Genomic DNA, 18927 nt, shown 5'->3' with positions numbered 1-18927 from the left:
TCTACTGAGGTCACCGGGAGAAATCGGTCGACGGAAGTCAATGGGATGCGGAGCCGAGAGGCTAGTTTTTGGTCGATGAAGTTCTCGGCGGCTCCGGTGTCCAGGAGGGCTTCGGATGAGAGCTGTTGGTGTTTCAGGTGAAATGTGACCGGTAACAGAAAACGAGAGGGATCAGAGGAGTGGGAAGGGCCAGGTGGGACACCCCCGCAGTCTACCTGGCGTCGTCGTTTCCCGGCCGTAGCGGGCACTGGGGACGGCGGTGTCGAGCTGATCCACAGTAGGCGCAGAGGCCCTCACGCCAGCGTCTCTCTTTCTCCTCTTTGGGGAGTCCACCCAGCTGCATGGGCTCCTCGCTGGATGTGCTGCTTGGGCTAGCCGTGGCTCCATCAGAGGGGGGAGGAGGTCGCGACGACGTGGTCCGCTGAGGCTGGAAGGGTTTTAAGGGCCGAGGGGCATGGCGAGGCCGCGACATCACGCGTTGGTCGATCTTCAGGGCAAGGTCCACGGCCTCATCCAAGGTCTTTGGGGCCTCACGGCCGGCCATCTCGTCTCTGATGTAATCAGCCAGCCCCTCTAGAAAGATGGAGCGCAGAGAAGCATCTCCCCATTGAAGCTTAGCAGCCAGGGTGCGGAATCGGGAGGCGAAGTAACAGACTGGTCGGCCGCCCTGGCGTAGATGAAGCAGCTGTGACTCCACTTCCACTTCACTGCTGGGGGGAACGAAAGTCTTTTTTAACTCCTCCACAAACAGAGCATAGTCATTACACGCTGCAGACTTATTGTTGTAGAGAGCCGCGGCCCATTCCTGAGCCTGGCCAGACAAGAGAGAGGTGAGCATCGCCACTTTTGCACGGGCAGTGACGTATTTAGTGGGTTGACATTCAAACATCATGTCTAAGGTGGCGAGCAGTCCATCAGGCCGGCCGTCTACTCCGTTCCACTTGTCGGGTAGTCCGATCCGGGGTTCAGCGCTCACCGGCGCTGGCTGACGTTGCAGCGAGGTGACGGAAGAGGAAAGCTGGAGGACAGTTTCGGTGAGAGACTCCATCTTTGTGCTCATCCGATCCACCACACCGCGGAGATATAACACTTCGGCTTTCAGCCGTTCGAATTCCGCTGGGTCTACATGCGGCTCAGACATCCTGTCACGGCCGGGCGGATCGCACACAGTAATTCGGCGTGCCCGTGTGGCGTGCTGGCTAGACCCAAGCGCGGCGAAGGCTAGCGGTGGGTTTGGAGCAGACACGCAGTTATTCTAGTAATGACCTGAGCACGAAGCGTGGCTTCGGAACGGTCGTTACAGACAGAGAGCGAGCGGAGCCGGGAAGAGGAAAAGGATTGAAAGGGGTTGTAACTCACAGTTGCTGGATCAGGCGGAGACTGATGTCGCAGAGTTTCGGAGCTCGTGACACGAGGATACTGATGTCTGAGCGGCGAACAGGTGGGTGGCGTCTCTCTTTTAACCCCGGCCCCGTGATCAGCTGATCACAGCCGATCACCGGCTGACACTCCCATTTCTTCTTGTTGCATGTTGAAGCTCTACTTGGAACCTTGTTAAGATCCAACTGTGCAAAATATGATTTCTTGTCATTTTTTAAATGGTCTTAATAGCCACAAGTTATTGTGATGCATTGGGATATCGAATTGTATCGTTGACATGATAATTGCAATTGAATTGAAATGCGAGTAGGGCTGGGTACCAAAACATGATACCTTTTTAGTACTGACTAAAAACATTGAGTAGGTATTGATACAGAAAAAAAAAATTCGGCTCAAAATTTCTATACTTTTGTATAGAGTATAGAAAGTTATTGAGTGTTATTGAGCCTCACAGGTCCTTTTCTTCTGCTGCTGCATATCGCATACCAGCAGTGGCTTCGCACATGCGCGATTCATTTGCAGTCTGGATGAGTAAGAAAAATATAATATAGTAGAAATACTATGATTTAGCAGAAATACTGTAATCAGCACATATACTGTAACATGACAGAAATTCCTCCACTTGGTAGTAATACTATAACATAACTTGGCACAAAAAACATGATTTGGCAAAAATACTATGATTTAGCAGAAATACTATGATTGAGCAGAAGTACTAAGATGTAGTAAAAGTACTTTGATTTAACAGAAATACAATTATGGAGGAGTAATACTTTAAAATGGGAGAAATATTGATACACACACACATACACAGAGCCTAACGGTGTGTTCACACAAAACGCCCCAAACGCCCCTAATTTGACACGTGCACATTCGCGTCTCAACGCGTGTCCAAGAAAAATCCATCGCGCGTCAAAACTGGAAATGTGGGAGGAAGTTGTGCCAGACCGGTATCTTTGCAAGATGGCAGCTGTCGAGCTAGCGCTTGAAGAGAGAGTCTCCCTTCTCTATGTACTGTGGAGAGCAGAGCAGCGGCGTAAAAGACGTCCTCGCCGTACCTGGGTCCATCAGGTCCTCCAGAGGCGTGAGCAGTTTGGTGAGTTTCACCATTTGCTCCAGGAGCTGCGCCTGGATGACGGCCGATTCCAGAGATATCACCATCGGCCAGTTTGAGGACCTGCTTTCCCTCGTCGGTCCCAGCATCGCCGGCCTAGACACCAATTACAGGCGCTCAATCCCACCTGCAGAGCGCCTGTCCGTCTGCCTGAGGTTAGTAAAAGTGTTTAGTACGGTAGTCCTTTATTGATACCTGTGCTAATATGCTAAACCATCCATTTATACACTGCTAACATGGATGTGCTATGCTAACAGTGAATGCTGTCGGTGTTTACTGATAGCAAACTGTGGTACAGAGACGACTGTTTATAATATTTCTAGTGATACTCAGAAGCTCTCATCAAGTCCCGATTTAATTCGATTTATGCTGTTATCGGTGTTTGCAATGATAGCATGGCTGTGGTGTCACATCAATGTATGCGCACAGTGTTTGCTGATATCAAACTGTAGCATTAGGACCACTGAGTTAACCTTTGTAGTGATACTCACTCCTTTTTATTTAGACCTGGTTTAATTCTGGGATAGTTGAATATTTGTATATAATCCCTGCAGCTGTCGGACTCTATAACAGGGATCACCAGCCTTTATTAAAACAGAGTTAGATAAAACTGAACAGTTTGGTTCATCTTTAGTTACATGGTTCTATCTTGATAAGCTATGTCTTATCACAGATTAATTTTTCAAAAATATTAATGATTTAAGCAAGGAAAGGGCTGCATGTCAACATACAACTCTTTATTTCTATTAATGTCTTACTTCATTCCTACCTGATTGACATGTTTAGGAATTATGAGTGATTGGCTCACTGTAGTGGCAAAAGTTGCTACCAATCAAATTATGATATGTTAAAGTTAAAACAAAACACAACTGTTTTAGATATTATCTAATATACATTTTGTAATTATCCTTATAATTAAAAAATGTTTTATGTAAGATTTAAGTTTTGTGATTTAAATCTGACATCACAAAAGTATTTTGGAATTTGAATAATGTATTTTGTAACTACAGTACACATAATACTAATTTTGAACAATTTTGTCCAGGTTCCTTGTCACTGGGGACTCCTTCACGACCAAGCATTCAGTTACATAGTCTGTGTGTCCACGGTGAGCCAGATCACCCCCCAGGCAGCGACGGCCATCTGGGACTGTCTAGTGGACGACTTCATGGCTGTGCCTTCACCTGGAGACTGGCGGTCCATCACAGAGGGATTCCAGGAGCGCTGGAACTTTCCTCTGTGCTGTGCAGCTCTGGATGGGAAGCACGTCCAGACAAAGGCACCCCATATATCATATAGGAGACACACACATTGATATACACTAAATATTTGTTTCATTTCTTTTTTGTGGTGCCCAAATTTATGCACCTGCTTGATTTTGTTTAAACAATTATTGCACACTTTCTGTAAATCCAGTAAACTTCTTTTCACTTCTCAAATATCACTGTGTGTGTCTCCTATATGATATTTAACTGACATTTTTTATTGTAACAACCAACGATTTATACAGGAAAATAATGTCTATTAACAAGGTTGCCCAAACTTTTGCATCCTACTGTATTAGTATATTTTGTCATTAGTATAATATGAAATAAATTCTACATGTGTCAAGTTGTGTGCCAACATTTGCTGTGTAGTAGAACTGAGACATTAGTCATTATAAAAATTTATTTGAAATAATATTAAAATTCTCAAACAGAAAAACATTAAACATAAATATATAAAATATAAGAATTTACAGAGAGACAGGAATAAAAAGGACCAGCTGCTCTCCAGAGCAGGAACAAGGCTGAGGAGGAACTGCTCCATTGGAGACTGGTGTGAACTCTTCAGGGACTCCAGGGTGGCCAGCTCCAGCGCCGATGGACCATCCTGGGACCCGTTCCTCATCTGCCTTGGAGCCGTCCTCCTCTGTGGGCCTGTAAAACAGCACAAAACACAAAGAAATGAGAAGGCTGCTACTAGATTTTAATTTCAACATTGAAGAAAAAACAAAACCAAAAACAGGATATAATCAGATTGGTTGTAGATATTTAGTAAAGGTGATCACAAGGCAATCCCACAGACTAAAAAGGTATCAGTGCTTGCTGTACATACCTGTACCTTAACGCCAACTTTTAAAAACCCCTCAGTCAATAGCTACGGATTAAATAGCAAAGCCCGACACTTATGTACTGAAACCAACTACTTCCGCTTGTCAGCTTAAGTTAAAATGTTACATTTTTCCCCTGATTATTTTTTTAGCTTTTTTTTTTTACTGAGTTTGTTACAAATATTCAGGTTAAAAAACTGTCCGAATTATTTGTAATGAATTATGTTCACAAAGTCACATGTGCAGTACTCTGTACAGCTTGCATCCTTTAGGACAAATAATTTGAAACATTAATATTTCTTGTTCAATACTGAGCTGATAACACCTCTGTATGTTGTGACCAGGATGCAGCAGCAGACTGAACCTCGACTGAAACCTGCTCCATCATCTCATCTTTGCAGATGTCCATTTATAAAGCATCAACAACTCAAAGGTAAACATGATATTAGAAAATGTGTTAGTAAGGCCTTTAAAACAAATAAAAAAAAATAAAAAACTGTCGGCAGAACTGTAGGACTGAACAACTTCAGACCCCGAGTGTGTGAGGACAGAGAAGGATCAGCTCTATTTCAGATTTGAGAGATAAACTTTATATTTCAGTTTGTGATGATTCTGTTCTGTTTGTGATTACAGGAGCTGTCCTCAGATTCAGACCTCAGCACCACCCAGTGACAGCAGACAGATCATCCTATATCTTCAATCTTTGTAGTAACTCCAAAATTAACTGAAGAAAACAGTACAAAGGTTAAAGTACCACATGTGCTGTCAGTGAAAGCTGCAGCTGTTTTATTGATAAATTTAAAGACAAAAAGTCAAAAGGATTAATCACCCCCTGTAACTGTCACTATACATCAGCATTAACCAGTACCTCAGTTTAAAACTTCTGTTTTAAACACTGAATGTACTCAGCTACATGAAGAGCACATGATGTTTTCTCTGGCACAATTAAATAAAACCTGATTAAAGTCAAAGGTTGTTACTTGTATTTGAACTAAAAACTTGTGATCTGGAATTCTTTCACTGTTTTTTGACAATAGTGTGTTATTTATCATAAAGTAATTCAGAGTCATTCATACCAGAGTAACCAGTGAGCACAACTGAGGGGATTGAACTACCAGAAGGCAACATTGCAGACATAGAGGACAGTTACAAGTACCTGGGGATCCCACAGGCAAATGGGAACCATGAAGAGGCCGCTAGAAAAGCTGCAACCACCAAGTACCTGCAGAGGGTTAGGCAAGTCCTGAGGAGTCAGCTGAATGGTAAGAACAAGATCCGGGCCATCAACATGTACGCCCTGCTCGTGATCAGGTACCCTGCTGGGGTAATAGGCTGGCCAAAGGAGGAGATAGAAGCCACTGACATAAAGACAAGAAAGCTCCTTACCATGCATGGAGGGTTTCACCCCAAGTCCAGCACCCTGAGGCTGTACGCTAAGCGGAAGGAAGGGGGCCGGGGACTGATGAGTGTCGGCACCACAGTCCAGGATGAGACAACGAACATCCAAGAATACATTGGGAAGATGGCCCCAACTGACCGAGTGCTCAGTGAATACCTCAGGCAGCAGAAACCCAAGAAAGAGGAGGGAGACGAGGAACCATCATGGAAGGACAGGCCCCTGCACGGTATGTACCACCGGCAGATAGAGGAGGTGGCTGATATCCAGAAATCCTACCAGTGGCTGGACAAAGCTGGACTGAAAGACAGCACAGAGGCACTAATCATGGCAGCACAAGAACAAGCTCTGAGTACAAGATCCATAGAGGCTGGGGTCTATCACACCAGGCAAGACCCCAGGTGCAGGCTGTGTAAAGATGCCCCAGAGACAATCCAGCACATAACAACAGGGTGCAAGATGCTAGCAGGCAAGGCATACATGGAACGCCATAACCAAGTGGCCGGCATAGTGTACAGGAACATCTGTGCCGAGTATAACCTGGAAGTCCCGAGGTCAAAATGGGAGATGCCCCCAAGGGTGGTGGAGAATGACCGAGCTAAGATCCTGTGGGACTTCCAGATACAGACGGACAAAATGGTGGTGGCTAACCAACCGGATATAGTGGTGGTAGACAAACAGAAGAAGACGGCCGTAGTGATCGATGTAGCGGTTCTGAATGACAGCAATATCAGGAAGAAGGAACACGAGAAACTGGAGAAATACCAAGGGCTCAGAGAAGAGCTCGAGAGGATGTGGAGGGTGAAGGTAACGGTGGTCCCCGTGGTAATCGGAGCACTAGGTGCGGTGACTCCCAAGCTAGGCGAGTGGCTCCAGCAGATCCCGGGAACAACATCGGAGATCTCTGTCCAGAAGAGCGCAGTCCTGGGAACAGCTAAGATACTGCGCAGGACCCTCAAGCTCCCAGGCCTCTGGTAGAGGACCCGAGCTTGAAGGATAAACCGCCCGTAGGGGCGTGCTGGGTGTTTTTTATATATATATATATATATATATATTGTTGAAATCTCCCAATTCTTTGAATCTTTGGGCTGAAGGAAGGACAGTACTCTGTGTATAAATGCTCAATCAACAATCATTTATTTCCATACAATTCAACATTTAAGAGCATTAGAACGTCCGGACGGGAGAGATGCCGGTCAGAGGGTCAGCCGCATATCTCAAAATGGTGGCGGGTTGCTCAGCTTCTTATAGCCTCTAGTGGCCCCCACCTAGTCGTAAAAGCCTAAACATTCACATTCTTTCTCCCTTTTGGCGCCTAAGTTATGACCTCGGCTTCTTGCTCCTCTGCTGTCTGTAAGGTGGGGGTATGGAATGTGGTCTCTCTCTTCTGCCCTAGACACAAAGTCTCCGCTTACAACCTTCTTTTTATGATTCAACAATAAAGCATGTCAAGAAAACAGTGTAAGACATTCACAGCAGATCAAGGATACAGAGTGATGTACACTTATCTAATGAACTACAAAAATGATTATGTTCTTTTAACCCAAAAGTATAATGAGGACTAAACTACATACACAGCACACCATCTAAACTAAAGGATAATATATGTCCTACAGCTGTTATCATAATTCAACTACTTTGATTACATATATAAGGTAACATATGATAATAGAATAATATCACAATTCCCCCTTTGATCTCTTTTCTCAAAGATATCACTTACAACATACACTCTAGTGTTGCAATGTCCAGTTCTTCTTGGTCCTGAGGCCCTCTGTCCCCCTTTAACGGGTGGACCATATGTGGGATGACCTCTGTGTTTACGCAGTTCAGATGCAAAGTTAGATTTACAACCATAACAGCAGTTACAGATGACACTCCCATCACTCCCCAATTCTCCCACAGCTTTATTTTGGTGCTCCAGTTTTCCACCCCCATTTTGATGCCACCTTATACCTTTCAAATGTACTTAGACTAGAACCTCTGTCTAAGGAGCTTTTAACCTTTATTTTATTGCTGCAGCTACCAGTATCTTCTCGTCGGGTGATTCTCAGCTTCTTTCTTCGACCTCCAGGGTTAGACCACCCTTTAGTCGTTGCACAGATCTGGGGATTATTCTGCCCCGATTTCAAACAAAGACCTGTGTGTTTTGGGGTCACCGCCGTGTCCCCCTTTTTGCCAAGAGCCTCTCGAACCTCGTTGGTCTGGTGTTCCTGGTTTTCGCCAACCCCTTCATGGTTATTGCTGTGTTCATGGGATCCATCTTCTCAAGGAGCCCAAATGCCATGACACTTGACCCCAGTTGCTGTCTCGGCAGTCCCTACATCTGTCTCTGCTGTGAAGGGTCCTCATATCTCCGTGTCCCCGTCTGGTGTCTGTTCCTCTCTCTGCAAGAGACAGAAAACCAAAACACCTCTCTCCCTAGTCTTGATAATCTAATATGGTTATCCATTGTTCTTCTAATGATTCAAATTTGGTTTAAAATATTATGTTCAGGACTTATTCTAATCATAATCTATGTGTGTAAAAGAAATCAAAAATTAATGAACCATCTCTAAGTCTAACACATTATAAGCTTAAGTTTTACCATAGCTAAATTATTAAACACAAAAATAAACTCATAGAAATTTTCATATCACCATTGTTTGATGTTCAAACTCAACTTCCACTTCCCCCTTTTTTGACACACTCCCATGTGTCAATTCACCGGAGCTAGAAACTTAAAAGAAAAGGTTAGTGACATCATATCTCAAAAAGCATCAGAAATTCTCCTCTTCAGTCTCTCTTATCGTCCTGCTCCTGCAAAAACAAAACAAAGCGAAGCATCCACCCTTCTCTTGCCGGCTAGGTGAATTGTTTGTTGGCATTTACTAATCCTAAAAGTTGGTGCAGTCATTGTCTCAGTATCAAGTCAGTTAAAACTTTTAGTCCGTCCATCACAGTCCAGTCACATGCATTCATTCACACACATTCATACCAGATGTTGCTGATAATGGAGTCTCACGCGCAACCTATTCGAGCATCCATCACCAGCAAGATGACGTCATCATTTTAAAAGGAAAACGATTCCTTGATTTTTTGGACCGGATTGACTCGCTGCAATCCTTTTAGACTCAGGACTTCTCATGTGATCAGTGTCCCCTATAAGTGAATTTCTCTCAAGCCAATTACAATCATGGAGAAGCACACTTTGCAACTGTTTACAGTAATAATATTTTATAGCGCTTTAAATCTCAATCTTTCAGGCCTGGTTTAAAGAGCTGATTGTTAAATCATGAACTCACAAAATATCACCACCGGTGGATCACACCTCTCAGATGTTTTTTTTTTTCCTCAGTGCACTGTAACAAAAACGAAAACAGACATAACCAACAAAATACTAATAACAATAACATAAACTAGGGCCCGTTGCAGACATGTCCAAGCATAAAACTATCCCTCTCTCGCTTACGAGAAAGAACACAAGCCAAAGCTCACTGATAAAATCAAGCTAGCGCTAAGCCAAACCAAAAATTCACAGGAACGTTTTGCTTCCTGCCGGGACAATATTGTGTGGGAATGAGAACCTCAGGTGCCGTAACACCTTTTGTTCCTCCTTGAATTAAATCTCAATCACAGAAAATGCCGTACTCCAACCTAACCTTACACTATTAATTCATCATTTTCACTCTGTGCCACTGTTCCTCATCAGGGCTGTATGAAGCACAGCAAAGAATTCAGTCAAGGCCTTGAGCCATAAAAAGACATCACGCACAGACATTATTTTCATAACCAAACCGTTTTAGACCTTATTCCTTAACTCTACATAAATGCCCTCTGGGTGACATATAACACATTCTAAGTAATCACTGGTAATCAATGGCTCCTCATAAAAATTATGTATTGGGATGTTTGTGTGCAGCATTTTGCATATCAGCATAAGCAAAGCATTCTTCATTGCATCAGCATGTGTGTGTGTGCATCACTCTTCATTGCACAAGCGTGTGCATGTGTATGTGTGTGGATCACTTCTCAGTGAATCAGCATTCCAATGTGTGCGTGTGTGTTCATCACCTTCCTGTTCTGGTGTTCTGGGTAAACCACGGCCTGAAGCGTGCCCTGGGGTCCTGCCCTCCTCCTTTTCAGTCTGTTTGCGACCATTGCTGCTGCTGCTGCTCGAAGTTCTGTCCGTCCTGGTTCTGACCCCAATTGGGGCAGTCCTTTCTCCAGTGTCCATGCTCACCGCAGGTGAAACCTGCATCTTCTTCTGTGATTTTTGTCCATTCTGAGGTGCCTTCTGACCTCAGTTACTCCTCCTGTCTCGGTCACGCCCTTTTTGCTGCCCGATCATCCGTGTTGGTCCATAACTGTCCTGCACAGTGTTAATGCAGAGTTGTTAAGGTCAGCATTCCTTTGCTCGGCCTTACTTTTCATTCGGGCTTGGCGGGCGTCTCGTCACAGCTCTGTCAGCTGAAGCTGTCTGAGAATTTTCCCCCGTGTAGTGAAACGGGCCTTAGGTTTAGTGCTCTCCGTCTCTGCTGCGTGAGATCGCATTCCTGCAGAACTGTTGACATTTTCAGGTCGTTGTTGTGGGTCCAGCTGTTGCAGCATTTGGTCAGGGTCACATAGAGGGGAGAGCAAAGATGGTAGAGGGGAGAGCAGGAGTCCAGGTCAGCCTCGGCCTTCAGGGCCGGCAAAGCAGCCTGTAATCAAACATAAAGAGAAAAAACAAAACAAAAACAGACGAACAGGAAAATGATGTTGTGTTGGCTGTGTTATTCAGAAAGGGGAGAAACTACGGGACCAGGCCCTGTGTCAGCCTTCTCTCCCCCTTTTTTTGTTTTTTCTCACCATATAATCAACTCATAACCCACCAAGCTGACAGGACAACACAGGTACCTGTTAAAATTCTTAAGATCATGTTTAAAAGCCCAAAAAAAGGAATTTTCTTTCATTCAGTAATCACTTGTATTAATCAATCAGCAGAAAACATGTCACAATTTGAATCTTTTAACCACTAAATTTGTCGTGTCTTCACTGGTTGGTCAGACCAGTGTCTTTTTTTTTTCTTTTTTCTTTTTTTGAAGTTAAATTGTTGTCCTGCAACCCAGAGGGTTTCTTTGTCAGTAATGGATAAACTTCATCATTTAACAACAGAAGTATGTTAATTTTTTTTTTTTTTTTTTTTTTGCTTTAACCTTGCTGGAAAAATCTTCACATGTTCATGAGTGTAAGCTGTTTTTTCATTGCATGTGTGTGCATTTGTAGGCAGGCAGGTTTAACTTTTTCTCAAACTAGGCGTTACCTTAAAAGGAGCCTTTCTCTCACATTTCTCTGCTTGTGTGTGTTTTTGTTTCACCTTTTGTTGTGATGCTCCGGACGCCTTCCCAACCTCCACAAGTCCGTTGGCCCCAAAATTCAACCCAATTTCATGTGCTCTTAAACCCTTCATTTCTCCTCTAATTCTCTCCTCGCTGCTGTCTGTTTCACAGCTGCTGATTCGTGCTGGGTGTGGTTCCCATTACTTATAATTTTGCTTCGGCCGCTGTGCTGTGGGGGCAGTTGGTCCAGGTCCGCAGCTTCCTGTATTAACACACTAAGAGATTTATTTAATTTCATTTTCATCACTGTTAAACAGATAAGCAGGCAACTCGCCTACCTTGACAGCGTAAACTGCACGCCAGTCTCCCAACACATTCCTCTCTCTACTCCTCCATAATTCTCCACTACACACCTCTTACTATCTCTCTTTTTATTTTTATTTTTATTTTTATTTTTATTACACCACAGAGTAATACACCCAATTATGCCCGTCTATCTCTATATGGCTCCAAATTCCCTCTTTATTTAATTTCACACTCGTCAGGGGACAGGCACACAACAATTTCAACCACTGAAACGAGGAATTCAACCTTTTTATATTTCTTTACTAATCTAGACTCAACCTTTGTTCGCAAAATGTGTCTTGTTCTATTCCAGAATAAATGTGAACCCGTGATTACACTGCGGTTCCAGGGTTTTTCTGTAGCTATGCGGGAGTCCTCAGTTCCCAAGTCACCACCTCGGCACCCAGACGCCGCTGGACTGGCCTGTGCGTCCACAGACAGGAGGGTCGCCACACCATGAACAAAATTAGTTTCTACAGGTCCACTAGGCATCAACCTTTGATCCTAAAATGTGTCTTTGCTCTAGTGTCCTCCTAGTCACACATCAACCGTCACTGTGACTGTGCTCACACTTCACACACAGAAACACACTCAGAGCGCGCCTCACACACAGCACCCACAGTGAGACCCACAGAGAGCGCTTTTCATCAGCAGAAATTTACACAGAAACCTCTGAGCTCAACTGTTAGAATTCTTCTGAAGCACAACCGGACCATAGACCAAAATACCCCTTTCTCTGCGCTTATAGCCGCCACAACGGGGCAAAATCGCATCGCAAAACTATTACTGATACCATAAACCAGGTTCTGCTTTACCTTTATTTCATGGCAAGTAAAATTTTACTTATTATTTTATGACCGCAGCCCTCGAGGCTCAACCGACACCATAAACCACCGTCAAACCTCTATTCCATGTGCTGAAACCAGCACCCCTCACTACTGTACTCACAGCCGCATCACCGGAACACGGCCGTATCATAAACCAAAACCTACGGACGTGTTGCGCTTTTGGCGTTGCCAGTGCTCAACTGCACCGTGAGCCAGCATCTGCTTTTCCTTAATTCTATATTCAATTTTATAGCCGCATCCACGTGGACTTAACCGACATCATAAACTAACTTCAAAACCTCTTTTCAATGTACTGGACTTATGGCCGCGTCTCCAAAAGATATTCTAATGTATTATTGCTACAGAAGCCAGTCTTAAACAAAGTTAAATGTGGAAGGTAAAGTGGGCTGCAACTAGCTCAACGTAGTGTATTATTAGTTTCTCGGTAGAAGCAGTTTAACTGCAACTAGCTCAACGTAGTGTATTATTAGTTTCTCGGTAGAAGCAGTTTATCTAACACACTGGAATTCAGCCTCAACTTATGTTGTTAGTATCTTGCGCCAAAAACCAGACACCGACAAATTTAATGTGAAAATACGTGTAACTCAGCAAACAGATTAATTTGGAAAGCCCAATATGCACATTTGGTATTTATAATACAACAGGCTGTGCTTACCTTTCTGTTTTAGGCCGCCCTCTGTTCGCCTCGCCTCACGATCTCACCACAGGCCAAATCTGCACCTCCTCAGCACACCAAAGATCCGGGTCACACGGCACCAAGTTGTTGAAATCTCCCAATTCTTTTAATCTTTGGGCTGAAGGAAGGACAGTACTCGGTGTATAAATGCTCAATCAACAATCATTTATTTCCATACAATTCAACACTTATGAACATTAGAACCATCATGATGGGGAGACATGCATGAAGAGGGTCACAGCAAATCTCAAAATGGTGACGGGTTACACAGCCTCTTATAGCTTCTGACGACCCCCACCTAGTCATAAAAGCTACATCTTCACATGTTTTTCTAATTCTTAGCGAGACTGGCTCCTGACCTTGGCTCCCTGTCTTTCTGCTCTAAGGAAGGTGGGGGTATGGAATGTGATTTATCTCTTCTGCCCTAGACACCAAGTCTCCTGCTTACAACCTTCTTTTTATGATTCAACAATAAAGCATGTCAAGAAAACAGTGTAAGACATTCACAGCAGATCAAGGATACAGAGTGATGCACACTTATCTAATGAACTACAAAATGATTATGTTCTTTTAACCCAAAAGTATAATGAGGACTAAACTACATACACAGCACACCATCTAAACTAAAGGATAATATATGTCCTACAGCTGTTATTATAATTCAACTACTTTGATTACATATATAAGGTAACATATGATAACAGAATAATATCACACTAGATAGATTCAGACATTTCCCCCAATTCAATCAAATGTTTTTTACAGCTTTTCTGTTTCTTATCGTGGCTTTTATTGTGAAACATCAGCAGCATGAAAGGGTAAGTGACGGACGGAAGTGAGGTAAGTGACGGAAGTGATGTTGTAGGTGACGTCAGACGCCGGAGATTTTGGCGGAGAAAAAGCAAATGGTAGCATAGAGTTTAACAAAGGTTTTCCAAGCTTCAGTATTACCAAATATACTAATCAATTGTCATATAACTAACAACATCTGTTTTATCATCTCTAACACCCTGGAGGACAACGGGGAGAGTTTAGACGCTCTCCAAGATTACATCGACCGCTGTTTTCAAGATTTAGTAATGCATAAGGCCCAGAGTGCATCTTCCCCGGCCAAAATCGAGACGCCGTCATCGAAGAGAAGTCGCCAGGCAGACTCCCCCGGTACAACATCGCCTGCCGGCAAAGACATCGCAGAAATCCTGGAGTCAATCGACAAGCGATTGTCCAGTTTCGATGCGAGGCTGTCCCTGGTGGAGATTTTACACCGGGAATTTAAATCTCTGAGAGAATCCCTGGAATTCAGCCAGCGGCAGGTGGAAACGCTTGCCGCTGAAAATGCCACGCTACGGGAGTCGGTTAAATCTCTCACCGATAACGTGACCCAGCTAAACATTGAAAATAAAAAAATAAAAGAGTCCGTTATCGATCTACAAGCCCGTAGCATGAGAGATAATCTTGTGTTTTCTGGTATTCCAGAAACTGCCGGAGAGGACGCAGAGGCAACGGTGAAAAGCTTCATTAAAATCCACCTGAAGCTGCCGGAGGACACCGTAAAGAACATCGACTTCGATAGAGTACATCGCTTGGGGGGCGCGCGGTCGCGGACCGGGAGACCTCGGCCTATTGTGGCCAAATTCAGTCAATTCAAACAGAAGGAACAGGTGAAGAGTCGCGGCAGAGAGCTGAAAGGAACGGACTTCAGCGTGAACGACCAGTTCCCCAAAGAGATCCTGGAACGACGCAAGGTCCTGTTCCCAGTTCGACGTAGCTTTATCCAGAAAGGCTCCCGTGCTGTCATCGCTGTGGACCGGCTCTACGTGGACGGACAGCTGTACCGCGACCCCGGCACCACACCGTGGTTATACTGACTGCACTCCAGATAAGAACCCGCTACACTCTTTTCTTATTCATTCACACTTTCTCCTTTAAAATGTGTTTAACCTAGTAATATCAGTAGGATGTCATAGCAGATATAACACCGTCACCCTCCGTCATTGCTTTAATTGGAATGTTTTCGTTTCCTTTTTTTTGTTGTCGCTCACAGTTCATGTGGTTTCTTTCTTTCTCTTGTCTTTCACTGCTGTGGTCACCTACTTCCCCACTCACCTACAAACAACACCCTCTATTTCTCCATATTTTCACAACACGATCACGCAAACACATCAGCTCAACGACAGCACATTCACAACAGCCTCACAGCACGCACAGACTTGCAGGACACATAAGCAAGCCACGCTTGTTCATATTAGTGAATATTCACACACATAGTCAGACTTATGGAGTCTCTCACCACACTTCTTTTTCTCTTTCTATTTACAAACAAGGGATGTTTCCATATTCTCTCCACCTGTCTAAACGAAACACCCAGCATACATCATTAGACATACACGCACAATTAAGGGCATGCTGAGGTTTGTCACATGGAATGTAAATGGAGCTGGCTCCAGAGGAAAGAGGTTAAAAATATTTAACCAGCTTAAAAAACTACAGGCAGATGTTGTTTTATTACAAGAAACTCACAAACCTGTCACAGGTTTAAATGAACTTAAAACACCTGAGTTTCCTAACGTGTTTGCAGCCGGTTATAATTCTAGACAACGGGGAGTAGCAATTTTAATACATAAAAATGTTAATTTTACAGTACTCGATACAGTTATAGATCCAGAGGGTAGATTTCTAATTATTAAACTATCAATATTGAACAAAAAACTATGTATTGTTAGTATATATGGTCCAAATGTTGATGAACCCTCATTCTTCCACGGTTTTTTTAGTGCACTCTCTGAACACCTTGATTGCACACTCATTCTTGGCGGTGACCTCAACCTTGGACTAAATGAAGAAATGGATAGGCTCAACACAACAGGAACTCAGCGTAATTGGCAGTCCACAAATATAATCAAACAGTATATGAACGACTTTGGTCTTTGCGATGCATGGCGCTCTCTTCACCCCACCAGTAAGGAATATACTTTTTTCTCGCATGTTCATCACTCTTACTCTCGTCTGGATTATTTTTTGGTCAGCAGCTCACTGCTGTGTGACATTTCAGACACTGAGATTCATCCTATAGCTGTCAGCGATCATGCTCCTGTATCTTTAACACTAATGCACAAGAATAATACTACGCCAAGTAAAAACTGGAGATTTAATATATCACTACTTAAAGATGAAGACTTTATTAAATACTTTAAAAAGGAATGGACTTCATATTTAGACTTTAATGACACTCCCGGAATATCTGCTTCTGTTCTATGGGAAGCAGGGAAAGCTGTGATGAGAGGTAAAATAATTTCTTTCTCATCACACAAAAAGAAAGAAGAAAACAAAAATATTCAGGAATTAGAAAAAAACATCAAATCACTAGAAGAAGCCTACGCGTCCCACCAAGATCAGGAAACATTGAACAAAATATGCAAAACAAAACTAGAATTAAATGAAACTATTAATAAAAAAACACAATTCCTTATACAAAGACTTCGCTTGCAGAATTTTGAACACAGTAACAAATCAGGTCGATTTCTAGCTAACCAGCTAAAAATAAATAAAGAAAAAACAACTATATGTGCTGCTAAAGATTTATCGGGGAACACAATATATGATCCTGGAAGAATAAACAACATTTTTAGGGATTTCTATGAAACTTTATACTCACCACAAATAAACCCATCTAAAAATGAAATTGATCTGTTTCTTGACAACGTAACTCTTCCAAAATTACTAGACAGTCAAGCAATGGAATTGGATTCGCCACTGACGCCAAGTGAACTCCAGGAAGCCCTGATAAGTATGCCCAATAATAAGGCTCCAGGTCCAGACGGCTTCCCTGCAGAATTCTACAAAGAATTCTGGACAATTTTGGCACCAGTATTCCACAGCATGTTGCAGGAAATCGAGGAAAAGGGCAGACTACCACCAAATATGAATTCTGCCAACATTAGTCTCCTGCTAAAACCAGGCAAAGACCCTTTATTTCCCTCAAGCTATCGTCCAATTTCTCTTTTAAATGTAGACCTTAAAATAATCTGCAAAACTCTCTCAAAGAGATTAGAGAAAATGACCCCCCTCTTAATTCATCCTGACCAAACTGGTTTCATAAAAGGTCGGCACTCCTCAACAAACACTCGTAGATTACTTAATTTAATAGACTACTCATACGATAAAAACATCGAAGCCATAATATTATCTCTAGATGCAGAAAAAGCATTTGACAGAGTTAATTGGAAATTTTTATTCGCAACTTTACACAAATTTGGTTTTGGAAACTCTTTCATAAACTGGATAAGAATATTATACAATTCCCCAACGGCTCGTATCAGAACAAATGACCAGACATCCTCCAGCTTCTGTCTCCTGAGGGGCACCAGACAGGGATGCCCACTCTCCCCCTCACTTTTTGCAATTTTTATCGAACCTCTAGCAGCAGCATTTAGACAGGCTACAACAATTAAGGGCATAAAATGTAAGAACATAGAACATAAAATCAGTCTCTATGCGGATGATGTGTTGCTTTTTCTGCAAAACACACAAACCAACCTCTCTGAGGTAATTACTTTAATAAACTGGTTTTCAAGAGTTTCAGATTATTCAATTAACTGGCCAAAATCTACAGTTCTCCCCATTAACTGCTCCTTCCATAATTCTTCCTCTGCCCCACTGCAATCCGGAAATATTAAATATTTAGGTATTAATATCTCTCCTAAGCTTTCAGACTTAACTAAACTAAACCACATCCCACTTCTAAAGAAAGTAGAAGGCGATCTGACTAGATGGAAATCTTTACCCATATCACTCATGGGAAGGGTCGCCACTATAAAAATGATGATCTTGCCAAAAATAAATTACTTATTTTTGATGATCCCTAACAAACCATCACAAGATTGGTTCAGATCTCTGGATTCATATATTTCCAAATTCCTTTGGAAAGATAAACCCCCGCGTATTAGCTTAAAAACGCTACAAAGAACCAAGGATAGAGGAGGATTAGATCTGCCTAATTTTCACCAATACTTCTTAGCCAACAGGCTTCAGTTCATCTCAGAATGGTTAAAACATACCTTCTTAGTTGAGCCCTGGCTAGATGTTGAACAGGCACTATGCAAGGATCTAGAGATTTCAGACCTACCATTTATTAGCTCAAACATCAAAAGACATGAATGCTTTAAAAGTATCAACATCAGCTTTTCTCTGACAGCATGGTGGGAGTTTCTAAAAATAACGGAGTCTTCATTAATCCCATGCAAACGTACACCTATCTGGAATAACCCTGACATATTACAAAACAATAATATGATTAATTTCCCAGAATGGAGTTGTAAAGGAATTAAATACTTAGAACATATATTAGAGGGAACAGAATTTATTCCATTTGACAGACTAGTTGAACAATATGGGATCAACAAGACAAGCTTTTTAGAATATCAACAAATTAAATCCATAGTAAAAAAGAAATTTAACCTCAGTCAAGTTGAATTACAAACACCACTAAGTGCGGCACATTTTCTTACTCTTAAATCCCCCAAATTATTATCTAAAATATACAGAACACTTTCTAAATTAGATGAATCAATATCCCTTCCTACTGCAAAGTGGGAAGCAGATTTATCAGTCAACCTAGACCAAAACTTCTGGTCTCAGATTTGCTTAAAAACTTTTAAATTAATTAAAAATCCCAGTCTGCAATTAATACAATACAAAATACTTCATAGAGTGCACTATACAGGTCATCGGATGTTCAAGATGGGCTTTACATCTTCCAACAACTGCTCACACTGTC

General features: G+C 42.6%; 1 protein-coding gene and 2 long non-coding RNA genes across 3 annotated transcripts in view; all 3 read left to right on the top strand.

Annotated features, from left to right (window-relative positions):
* Positions 1–18927, top strand: part of LOC309714510 — a 35843-nt gene that overhangs the window by 14079 nt on the left and 2837 nt on the right. The window lies entirely within an intron of this gene.
* LOC309714505 lies at positions 1847–5402 on the top strand. The gene is made up of 3 exons (XR_014278951.1): positions 1847–2649; positions 3540–5019; positions 5220–5402. It is a non-coding gene; the product is annotated as an uncharacterized lncRNA (long non-coding RNA).
* Positions 13988–15149, top strand: LOC309713933 (uncharacterized protein). Its single transcript, XM_082545859.1, has 2 exons — positions 13988–14080; positions 14168–15149. The coding sequence occupies exon 2, from the start codon at positions 14231–14233 to the stop codon at positions 15017–15019; it is 789 nt and encodes a 262-aa protein (XP_082401985.1). The 5' UTR covers positions 13988–14080; positions 14168–14230; the 3' UTR covers positions 15020–15149.

The sequence above is a fragment of the Aulonocara stuartgranti genome (assembly GCF_965226115.1).
Source record: "Aulonocara stuartgranti genome assembly, chromosome: 9".
In the NCBI taxonomy this organism is placed as follows: domain Eukaryota; kingdom Metazoa; phylum Chordata; class Actinopteri; order Cichliformes; family Cichlidae; genus Aulonocara; species Aulonocara stuartgranti.
The sequence above is the reverse complement of the archived record's forward strand: the minus strand, read 5'-3'. Positions and strand labels throughout refer to the sequence as shown.